The sequence below is a fragment of the Protomyctophum bolini genome (genome assembly GCF_963924005.1).
Source record: "Protomyctophum bolini genome assembly, chromosome: 5".
Classification (NCBI taxonomy): Eukaryota; Metazoa; Chordata; class Actinopteri; order Myctophiformes; family Myctophidae; genus Protomyctophum; species Protomyctophum bolini.
Genome location: NC_137866.1, coordinates 25,816,474 through 25,828,614, shown reverse-complemented (window position 1 = coordinate 25,828,614; position 12,141 = coordinate 25,816,474). Strand labels below are relative to the sequence as shown.

General features: G+C 40.7%; 2 protein-coding genes across 2 annotated transcripts in view; both read right to left on the bottom strand.

Moving 5' to 3' along the window:
• Positions 1 to 5,440: 5,440 nt before the first annotated feature.
• On the bottom strand, positions 5,441 to 7,129 carry LOC308315213 (transcription factor HES-5-like). The gene is made up of 2 exons (XM_080763082.1): positions 6,991 to 7,129; positions 5,441 to 6,536 (listed from the first exon to the last, which is right to left on the bottom strand). The coding sequence occupies exons 1-2, from the start codon at positions 7,051 to 7,053 to the stop codon at positions 6,129 to 6,131; spliced, it is 471 nt and encodes a 156-aa protein (XP_080619208.1). The 5' UTR covers positions 7,054 to 7,129; the 3' UTR covers positions 5,441 to 6,128.
• Positions 7,130 to 12,131: 5,002 nt separating this feature from the next.
• LOC308315212 (transcription factor HES-5-like) overlaps positions 12,132 to 12,141 on the bottom strand; it is a gene marked incomplete at its 5' end in the record, with an annotated part of 1,396 nt that continues 1,386 nt past the window's right edge. Inside the window, 1 exon segment of the mRNA XM_080763081.1 lies at positions 12,132 to 12,141. This exon segment is cut by the window's right edge and continues 1,009 nt beyond it.

Sequence of the window (12,141 nt, the reverse complement as noted above, 5' to 3'; positions counted from 1 at the left end):
GAATATAGATTCATGTGGTAAAAGTCACTAATATGGGTGCGGTTATTGAAATATTCTAAATTACAATTAGATCGACTGAAAGAAAGCCAGTGAGTTAGGTGAGACAGATCACTTCATTAGTACAAAGATAATCACATTTTAGAAAATGTGTGATTTAGGAAGCAAGATACATTACATCATCCCAATGACAGAAAATAAGATTTAAGACATTAATGACTAGATATGGGGAGGGGGGGATGTGCTGGTGCGTACATTTCAATTTAGGGCTGGCCTGTAAAACATGATATGACATGTATAAAGATTAAGTAACAAACAGATGGTGGTCACAAACACCACCCCAGAAAATGGTCTTGTTCACTATTACTGCATGACATATCATATAAATACCCAATTGGTCACACTTGCTTGTGTATGACCCACACACACACACACACACACACACACACACACACACAAACTTGTGTCTTGCTGTGGTCTGTTGTCTGTGGGCGCAGGGATGAAAGGGTCTTTTGTGGCCAAGAGGTCAGCCTTATTGACCATGAGATGTGTGAGTAGAGGCCGTGCTTGGCTTTCCCACAGTCTCCCTGTCCACTCCCAGCCTAATCCTCTCAGTGGACAATAGAAGCGTGCCATTGGTGAAGAGGCTGCATGGCCGAGTTTTATTTCCCTTCAGCCACAAGAACAATGTAAAATGTAAGATTTTCCAAAATTTGGTTAAAGTGGTTATATTGGGTCCATCAGCTCTGAGTTACAAATTTATAAATTAACACTCGATTCTACTGTGTATCTGGATAAAAAAGGCTTGTTTTGAACACTTTCAACTTAATATTTACTATAGGTGGTTGTGTGCACATTTTCACATGCAGTCGCCATTATACAGAAAATGTACCATCTCTCAGTGTTTTTTTCACGGGGTCTAGCGGGGAGGGTTGCTGTTATTTTTATTTATTCCGGCATCACAGCATTGAGATACTCAGTACTCAGTAGATAGCGCATAGTGAACCATGCACACAGTGAAAACCTGGATGTTCAGGTGCAGTAAGTGATTTTGTTTTGTTTGTTTAAAAAAATAAGTTTGTTTTGTGAAGTTATCCCTGTCTCCGTAGGTCTTTAGTAAACAGAAAATGCATTTTCAGGTCTGGTGCCTGGGTTTATTCAATCAGGAGAGATACATCATACAGATTACTGTACATGATACATTGGAAGTGATGAAACAAAGAAAGGAGCAGACCATTTTTAAACTGAAACAATAAAATTGAGGCTGATAAATGGGTTCACTCTCCTGTATCGACAACATTGGCAAACCACCTGAAAATGCATTTTCTGTTTATTATAGGGCTGAAGAGACAGGGACACCCTTGGTATTGAACAATGGTTATCTGAATTAAATTATCTGAATATAGAGGTTTAAAAATATCACTTTCACTACCTTTAACTATTAAACTAACAACCAGGATATTGTGTAGTATGCAACAGTTCTGTGTATTCTGTCCACAAAGGCAGCTAGAGAACATTATTGCAAAAATGTAATAATACCTTGGTTATTCCCTTGGTCTTTGCTGGAGTGGGAGAGATAAGGCATATGAGTTCAATTACAGAGATTATATTATTACTGGTCTAATCAATATATCTTAAACAGTTATCTATACTGGCCACCCTGCAGATACAAACCTTCAGTCATTTGACCCAGCTGAGCTCTCTTTAATAGCTCACCCCCACCCCACCCTCCTCAAGGATACTTTCCATGTAAGTGTGTCCCATCTGCTTGATTCATATCAAGGACTAATTTCATTCTCATTTCAAACTGAGCATATCATGATTGACGATGATCAGGCAGATAACATGTTCATTACCTGTTGCATCTCTCATCCCTCCCATATAGCCTACTGCCCTCTGAGTTATTGACATGTCTCCCACCCGTCGTGGTGGGCGGCCCACTGGTCTCAGAGTGTGGGAACCCCAGCCTAGACTGTGCCACATGGCTTTGTTATGCTAATCTACCAGTATAAAATGGAGCAGGGCTGCTCCAGTGAAGCCAGAGGAGCTGATCACTATTTCCACACGGACATGGCTCCCTGTTCCACCACCTATTCCTCGATTCACCATATCAGCTTACCTGAAAGAGACATCAAAGTGAGTATTGAATGGTCTTGTAATAATACTAATAATAAAAATACATACAATTTATATAGCACTTTTCTAGGTACTCATTTTCATTATTTGGAATTTGCTGCTTCAAATTCCTGACAAACTCGTCTTTGCACCCTCAGGTAAGAAAACCCTTTGTGGAGAAAATGCGACGGGATCGCATCAACAGCTGCATTGAGCAGCTCAAGCTCATCCTGGGGAGAGAGTTCCAGCAGCAGGACCCCAACACCAAGCTGGAGAAAGCTGACATCCTGGAGATGACTGTGAGCATCCTGAGGCAGCAGCTGCAGTCTGGCCGCCAAGGTTACTCTCAGTGCCTCTCTGTCAGCCCCAAGAGGGAGTCCTCCCACAGCACTGCTCCTCTCCAAGGACTCCAGCACCAGGAGGAGCACTTTCATCAGGCCCAGAGAGCCAGCGGTTCCTCCAGCCTCAGAACTACCACCATCCAGGAGAACAACAACAAAGATCCGGTCTGGAGGCCTTGGTAGTGACACTATAACAACAGACTGAGACACCATCAGAACCTGAGGGGAAACTTTCTCCCTCACTGAGTAGGAAATATGCATTTTCCATTCTGCTCAGTCACTGAGTGTCAAGGTATATTGATTCATCATATTGATGGACATGTATTGGGTTATTATCCAAACAAAACGTATTCCAAACTTTTGTTTAGTAGTGTTTGATGACTACATACTCCAGTCCTGACCCAGTCCTCAAATTGGCTATCTTTATTATTGGGTATTGAGTATTTAAATGAGAACTATGTACAATGTTTTGAAGCTATTGACTATGTAATAATATCTCAGTCTATTATGATTTGCCTTTCATAAAGGCTTCAAGTAATTGAATGTCAAGGACAGGTGGTGTTTGCAGCAACAGCTGATTGATTCCCACTTGTGTGTGTTGTGCACTTTGTACAGTCTTCCCAAATGTGATTGCCTATTATTGTAGGACAATGTAATTCACAACACAGAAAAATAAACCTGTAACATAAGCAGTAAATGTTCTGTTTTGGTATATAGCTTGTTTTTCACATCCACAAATGTCAAATAATAATAATTATTATTATATTTTAACTATCATCACAATAAATCACACTAATAAAGAAAACACAAAAGGTGTTGTGTGATGTCACTCAACAAAAATGGAAACAGGGCCTTGCCAAAGAATCTCATCTCACTACTATAATTGGAAAGCTGTCGATTTTGGTGTGTGCATTCCCACAGCACACCATTTGACCAACTGCCACTAACTTGGCACAAATAACGCTCAGAGTTCTGGCCTTTTAACAGGCTACGTTTTCCATTTTCAATTTGTACACTTTGCAAAAACAGTCCTTGATGAAGAAGGAATCCAATATCATGCATGGTGTGTGCTGCACACCTTTGATCCCATAGAGGTATAGATTGGCTAGTCACTGAACTAGCCAGCCAGCAGCATGGCACACATGCATTATTTTGTGCTGCAGTAATACCAGTTCAGCCTAATCATCTGGCAGCACTTCATGCTTTCCTTTCCTGTTCAGCACTGGTCTTCTCCCAGGGCTGGAGACAATAGAATCTGAACCGACCTGGATTGGTTGACCATAATAAAATACAGACCTGAGCCCAGGCATAGCGGTCTTGGGCTTTGATGGCATTTTCTGTTTGTGTAGAAGCGTGAAGGCTGGGTTCACATAAGCGAGGACCTGAGTTGATCACATCATGTGGTCACCATTGTTAAAGTGGCCCTATGTCACTTTTTTTAATTGAATAAAATGAAAATTCGTCCAATCTGTATTAGGGCATTAAGTAGTCGACTAGTAAATCCACTAGTCGACCTTGTTGGTACTAGTTGACTAGTTGATAAGAAGGGGAAAAAAATGTTTTTTTTGTTGCCTCAAGGTAGATTATTATATAGTTATAGTCACCAATGTACACAGTTTTGAAATGTACAAATATTTATTTCCCCCAAAAAACTATAATAAACATAATAGGTAGTTAAACAAGTCGACTAGTAAACTAGGCAACTAGTCAACTAGTAAAAATGACTAGAAGTGAATGCCTTAATCTGTATAGTAGAGTTTGTTAATACAATATAAAATATACAATTGGGGTGGTCGTATTTTGACCTCTCTGTTCTTCTATTTAGACATTGACAAAGGTCACGTCTCACCTAGACGGTGGTCAAGATTCAATGTACTGTATCCCCTGAGCAAGTAGGCAGGTCAATGATTAGATCAATGGTAATAATGTCAGAACTTGCACAGGAAACCAGGTTCAAATCCAGGGTAGAAGAGGAAAGTTACATAGTGCTTTAAAGTGACGAGACAACGGCCAAACTGGTATGGATGCTCTATTCACAGGGCTCTACAGAGGGTGGTTGTTGTAATGTTTTGTTTGACTAAAAACCACAATGGAATGGAATGGATGGGAATTATCGATTCATTCAATAATTGATAGGTTTTGATAACCATATCGATCGATTAACCGGCTTGGTTGATAGTGTTTTTCTTTTTTCTTCTTTTTTTAAATGTTTTATCTGAGAATCTAATTTCCCTTTTGCTGATATACAGAAAGAATACAGAAGGCATATTATATTCCTTAATCAAATATTTGAGATACAGGGCCAGCAATGGCACCTTTGAGGAATAAAATTAAATTAAAAGTGCACTGTCTTGTCCTCTCACATCACATGCAAAAGCAGCCACGTTTCGAAACCGGCCCACATGTGCATTCATTGGCCACGCACGTGCGGAGACAGCATTACATTCACAGAAGACCGCCCAATGATAGAACCTCTGAATTTTTGACTGTTGTTTTTTTTTTTTTTTCTTAACGCTGATTAATCGATTAAACTATTAACATCCCTACAATTGTTACCTCCTGACTTAGCTGACGCACCCCCCACATGGAAATATAAATTGCATAAGTATAGGGACATACATTTCCTATTTAATTTATCCACATATGCACATACATGAACCTGAATATGGCTTATATATGTAGCATAGGCTATATTCTGCATAAACTTGCCATATATGGCATATGTTAATATATATAAAATAAAACCATAGCACCACCTAGCACAGCCTTTTCATGTCGCGCACCCCATAGAAGGTTCTCGCGCACCACAAGGGGTGCATGCAACAGTTTGGGAACCACTGGATTATAGCATCTCAGCACGACACCACCAGAGCTCTTAACTGTTTGTTTATATTACAATGCGAAAGTGATTTTGGAATGCTCCAAAATACTTTTATCATGAAGGAAAAATGCTATTGAACAAATTTTTCAATGATTGTATCGTTTATTGATAATTGTCATACAAATGCGTTTTAAGAGCCAAAATGTGATAGCAATGTAACAAGAGCACCAATACATAATAAAAATGCAAACGCCATACACACACACACACACACACACATACACACAGACCATATGCTCCTTTTGACTTGACTTTCTCCTTTCTCCATCCTTGTTTGTCTCACTAAACTCTCCTATCCAGTAAGAAATAAAGCATAGAAATGCTGTAAAAATAACTTTCTCTCACACATACACACATACACACCACTTGTTCTTTTAAAAGAAGATGCAAACATCTGTAAACAAACATGTGGCTTTAGATAATTCAAAACAGAAGAGAAATATTCTCAAAAAACACAGTATTTGAAGATACCATTACAGGGCCAGGCAGACCAAAGATTAACTCTGGAGTAAGAACTGGAGTAAGCGATCATTTTACAATGGTTTGGGTAAATAAAATAAAATCAACATCACAAACCACAGTCTGATTTAAAATTAAGGCAAAAACAATCTTCAAAAAGAAAAAGTGAACGCCTTTGCTTTCAATATTGCTATTTGTCCATCAATGTGATGAGACAATAAGATTAACCCACCAACAAAAGAGCAGATTAGGGAATGCAAATGTCCTACACAATGAGGGAGAAAGGTTTCCCCCTCAGGTTCTCGAGGTTTATTGTTATACTAGTGTCATCATCACTACCAAGGCCTCCATACTGGATCTTTGGTGAAGCTCTCCTGGAGGATGGTAGTGCTGAGGCTGGAGCAGACTGGGGAGGAACCGCTGACTCTCTGGACCTGATTAAACTGCTCTGCCTCCTGCTGCTGGAGTCCCTGGAGAGGAGGAGTGCTGGATGAGGGCTCCCTCTTGGGGCTGACAGAGAGAAAGTTCAGAGACTCTCTCCAGCAATGGGAGTAGCCTTGGCTGTGGCGGCCAGATTGCAGCTGCTGCCTCAGGAAGCTCACAGTCATCTCCAGGATGTCAGCTTTCTCCAGCTTGGCATTGGGGTCCTGCTGCTGGAACTCTTTCTCCAGGATGAGCTTGAGCTGCTCAATGCAGCTGTTGATGCGATCCCGTCGCATTTTCTCCACAAGGGGTTTTCTTAACTGAGGGTGACAAATGAGTGACTCGATTAGGCTTGTGATTACGTCCATGGTACTACCGTACTTTGACCTTTCCACCCTCACACTGATTGTACGTTTTGGTATATATTGTTGAAGAGTCAGACCTTATAAGTGTGACCTTATGTGTGAAGAGGATTAAGTAGTACCGGTAACTTTGTATACAAACGTCACATACTGAAACATGACTATATTTCATTCATATTCTATGTAAATATATTTGCACAGAGACTATGTACAGTAAATACATGTAAATAGCATGTAGTTTTAATTCTGAATGTCACTGCAGTTGTAGGAAGTAGTATAATTTAATCTTGTGGAGTGGAGTTTGATTGTAATAACAAAAACAAGCTCAAATTAAACAATCCATGCATTTCCTACCAGTAGATGCAAAACATTAAAAATTAACTTATAAGCCCATTGAATAGTGAATACTCACTTTGATGTCTCTTTCTTGTCTGATATGGTGGTTAGAGGAGTAGGTGGTGGAACAGGGAGCCATGTCTGTGTTTGAAATAGTGACCAGCTCCTTCTGGAATACAATGTTTATCTGGGCTCACTGGAGCAGCTCTGCTCCATTTTATACTGGTAGATTAGCATAACAAAGCCATGTGGCACAGTCTAGGCTGGGGTTCCCACACTCTGAGACCAGTGGGCTGTCCACTACAACAATGGGAGACACAACACATCAATAACTCAAAGGGCAGTAGGCTATGCGAGGGATGTTTCTCATGATAAGCTAGTACAGGTAATGAAAAATGTTATCTGGTCAACACAGGTTAGATCATATAGCATTATATATTCATTATTACATTTGAAATAGGAATTAGTTAGCTGTTGATTAAAAAAAAAAAACATACATAATGACACACTTAAGCGATTAAAATCTTCAAACACGAGTCAGCGGCTATTAAGGAAACATCTAAAGCAATCAGGCCAAATGTTTGACCCCAATACAGCAATTTAGCTGGATCTTGTACTTGCCTATTCAAAGAAACACTTTTTCCCCCTTTTCTTAAAAGCATTTTAAAGCATCCAAATATCTGGGATTCACAGATTATGAAAACGACATACCGTACATAATGTTACATACCATCAGCCAGTTGGGTGCAACACATTGGTGGTTGGTTGTTGATATGAATTTCCCCTTCAATGTGAAGCGCTTTGGGTATATAGATAATGCATAACTATTATTATTATTATTATTATTATTAAACGTTCATAAAGTTAAACAGAAACAGAAGTGCCATGGAGAAAATAGAACCAAATGTGGGACTGGGTCAAGGTGGTAAAAGAATAATCATTCGAAACACCAGGTTACAAGATTTAAATAATGTTCTAGCCTAGCTCAACTTTACCAACATGTTATGATGGCATGGCATAAAAATTAATTGCATACGTTTGACAGGCAAAACATTTTAATTTCCACTGCATGTGTTAATAATCTAATCTTTAGACTTGATATTTGGTATTCCAAAGGAGGAAGAATCAAAGGCCATTAATGACTCATGACATTGGTGTGAAACCTGGCATGGGTGCACATGATGGAGGTGCACATGAAAGAACCAGAGCATAAAATGCAACAAATGGTTTCAAGTGTCCATTTTATGAACTGGTCCTTAACTGGACAAACAGCATCACCCAACAAACTGAACAAGCTGTTTAGGGAGGCTGACTCTGTAGTTGGAGTTAAACTGGACAATCTGACTTGGACAGTCCTTCAACAGGTTCCACAACCACAACCAAGCATGGTCCCATAGATAGACGTGCAGTTCTGTTCACTGGGATTGCTGACTCCTGCTCAACTCCGGCACATGGACTACTGGGATATACACTACAGAACCGTGACAGATGCCTGTTTTAACTGTTTGTCGTGAGACTTTTATAATTAATTGACTGTTGATATACTGTAAATATAATTACATTATAATCGTTATATTCACTATTTATTGCTTAATGTGACACATAAATCCCTTGTGGTCTGTTTATATCTTGGTAAGGTTGGCAGTGTATTCGGATTTGTTGGGCATTATTCAGATTTTAAATCAATTAATGTAATGAATTGCTTGTAATTAATATAAAGTGTAATCTGACGGTGTCAAAGTTGTGTCTATATTAGCATATTGTTTGTCTTGACTTAAACTCTAACAACATTTGTTTTGAACTGACATCTCAGTTATTTTTCTTCTTTATTCCATCAATCTCTTCTGGTGTGTGTGTGTGTGTGTGTGTGTGTGTGTGTGTGTGTGTGTGTGTGTGTGTGTGTGTGTGTGTGCGCGCGCGTACGTGTGTGTGTCAAACGTGCCAATTTGACATATTCTATTCTAAAATTGTGGAAAAAGATGGTGTAAAATGTAATTGAGTTAAAGAAAACATGTGATATGTGTGCACACTGACTGCAGCAGTCTGCACAAGTTTGAGAAAAATTCTAGATGGAGATTGTCAAAATTGGTTTTATTTCTTAGCAGTTACCAGAAGCTGTCTATTTTTAGATTTTCACCTACAATTTACAGCTTTTCATTAGCCTACTCTCTACTTGCCCAGTCTGACCCAAACCTCAGAGTCAGACCACCCTAGTATCTATCACTATCAGACAGACAGTGATATGAACCATGGCTAGCAGGGGAATCGCTCTGGGTCGGGGATATACCGGTTTCCGGCGGTAAGTATATAATATGTCAAACAAATTGTCAAATGTGCATGTGTGGGCAGGCTACTCACTGAAAATACGTTCTTCACATGAAGTCTGCCCAGAAGTCTCAGTGTGCGTGTGGAAGTTAAGACTGAATGAAAAGACAAACATAACTGTGTTGAATATGACAGTCAGTGGCGTTGCGGCGTGAGGCCACCACCTGCTGTCAGGAGATTGAGGAAGTGTGGCAGACGGCAGTAAAGCACGAGTTCCGTCCACATGCGTGCCGTGCGCCACGTGGAGGAGGAGGAGGAGGAGGAGAAGACTGAGGGAGATGGGGAGGTACGTACGCTCGGGGAAAGCGTCCTCCACATTCCAGTCACACGACCAAACAAACGAGCCCCCCCCCCCCCTACTCTTTGATGGCACACACGCGCACAGGCGAAGATTGGCCAGACCCTACGCCGATGCCAGCCGCGCCACACACACACTCACACTCTGAAGGGACGGTCGCGCGATGTTATGGCAACATAGAGCGTCTTGTTTAGGCTTGATAAAACGAGATAAAAAGCAGATTTTTTGTATTATCTGTGATAAGTTTGGGTCTATATCCACCCAAATCACAGCGCGACCGAGCGTTATTGCCCTGGCAATAATTCAGCCCCCACACACACCCCGACTGTGGGAAAGCTGAGGGCCTTTTGTCGTTAGAGCATTGGCACCACATGGCTATTCATCTGAATTTAGGGCTGTTGAGTTCCTCAAACCGATGTGGTTCTCCAGTCTACAGCTAGGGGATATGTCCAAGGTTCTGACATCATGTGCACCGTGCACGACATAGTTTTAGCCACACACACACACGCGCGCGCGTACACACACAGCACACAGCCCCATGAGCACTGTGTATGAGTAGCTCTGTGTTGCTAGTTTCCCACCAGTCGCCCCACACACATCAGGGTAAATAAGCTACAAAATCAGGCTGCTCCCACAGTGCTCCACTGGGAATGTTAATTGATCCTTTGTTGCAGCACAAACAGGAACTCTATGTTTCAGACCATCTGGGAAAAATCAAGTGAACAGTCCTGGCTCATTGGCAGAAGGGCCAGGACTGTCTGGCTGGCTTCAGGACAGTGTTGAATATTTTGAATATGTGGTTTAATTTGTCCAGCCCAGGGAATTTGGTTACTTAAACGACTTTAGTGTCAACTTTGCCATTTACAAATTCCAATTAAGGATTTGCCTGGCCAAGATGTACCAATTAAGACCCAGGCCTTTGATAAGTGTGTGTGTGTGTGTGTGTGTGTGTGTGTGTGTGTGTGTGTGTGTGTGTGTGTGTGTGTGTGTGTGTGTGTGTGTGTGTGTGTGCGCGCGTGTGTGTCACCCACCCACAGGCTGAGCTGTCTGATTTCCTGCCATAAAGAATTTACCATCATCCCAGACCTGTTGCAGAGCAGAGCACAGTGGCAGTGTTCCCGTCAGCCATCTCTTCTCTGTGAGTGTGGTATCTCCTGTTTCCCACACTCTGTACCCATTCACTGGCCCCAACACAGGAACAATAGAAGTGTGTCTTGTTACACAGCACATTAGCTACGGTGTTTGATCTCTTGTCATGGGGGGGTGGAGGGGGCACCCTTAGCCAGACCATCTGGCCTGGCTAGCCTGCTAAACCCTGAGAAACTCCCAGGACATACCAGAGTCCCAGCTACTTTTTCAAACGCAAAAAAGTTGTGAAAGAGGTTTTGTGACAGGTTTGTGATACAATACAGGCAGTTGACAGCGTACCATTCTCATCAATGCCACCACAGAAATGGGGGCCTGCATGGTGACAGTCCAGTGCAGCACCCCAGTAACCAAGGATGAAACAAAAATACAGGTAGGGTTAGAGAACAACTACAGAAGAAGTATTTGGGTAACACAAATATAGGATCATTATTAATATAATAAAATACAGTATAAAAGACAATTTAACGTCCAACCTGGCCATCTGCATGCACTGTGCTTAATGTATGTAATGTATATAAGGCATCAGTAAATAGAATTAGAGGCATAGGTATCATGTGCATTCTATCACCAGTGAAATCATATTTAAATAGTCTTAAAGTAAAGACTACCCTGACCAGGTTAGCATATTGTATCATTATAGATAAATATGTTAAATCTATCAGTAAATGGAGTTGTTTATATTTTATCTTGTGTGTTATATTATACTATTTATATTATATTTTATTAATTATATAAAGGGAACCCTACCCCATTTGTCAAATTCGTATCCTAGTATGAAGTCTTTGTAGTTACAGACTAGGTTGTAACTGTAAAAGAGATTTATAGGTTTATATGTTTGATTCTTGCAGCTGTGAATATGAAAGTCACCTGTCGCCTGTCACTGTCAGTTACCTTGTAGCTGACTCCCTGTCGCACAGATAAATCACTTAAGTTGTTCTGGATAAGTATGTCAGCATAAAGGCCTCTACATAGTCCGTTTTGTTATTAGATTATACACACTTGGCTTGGGCCGGCCGAGCGGTCCAGGCACCTAGGCAGCCTGACAGCGTGTCGTGGGTTCGAGTCCCGTTCCAGATGACCTTTGCTGTGTCTTCCCCCATCTCTATCCCCCTTTCCTGTCAAACTACTGTTAATCTGTCAATAAAAGGCAAAAAGCCCCCAAAGAATCTTAAAGATTAGACAGATTTACACACCTACAAATATCAAATACAGAATGCAGGATTTAATTATCCTTGTTGAAGATACCTATATCTATATATCTGACTATATCTATATCTCTCTCTATACAGTATATCATAAAGGAATAGAAAAGCAAAACGTTTTATCATTTGCAAAACTTCGTTGGGAAGTCTTCCATTTATTTTTCAGTAAGTTCAAAGGTCATCGAAGTAAAACAGGTTCTTTTAACAAAGAGTTGCATATTGTGACAACAAAGTTCCTTTACAAAAGGTATTC

Bases quoted from the DNA above. Each gene is read 5' to 3' on its own strand.
- LOC308315213 (XM_080763082.1), bottom strand. From the start codon at position 7,053: ATGGCTCCCTGTTCCACCACCTACTCCTCTAACCACCATATCAGACAA. The intron at 6,537-6,990 runs GTGAGTATTCAC...TGTCACCCTCAG, and splicing joins GACAAGAAAGAGACATCAAA to TTAAGAAAACCCCTTGTGGA.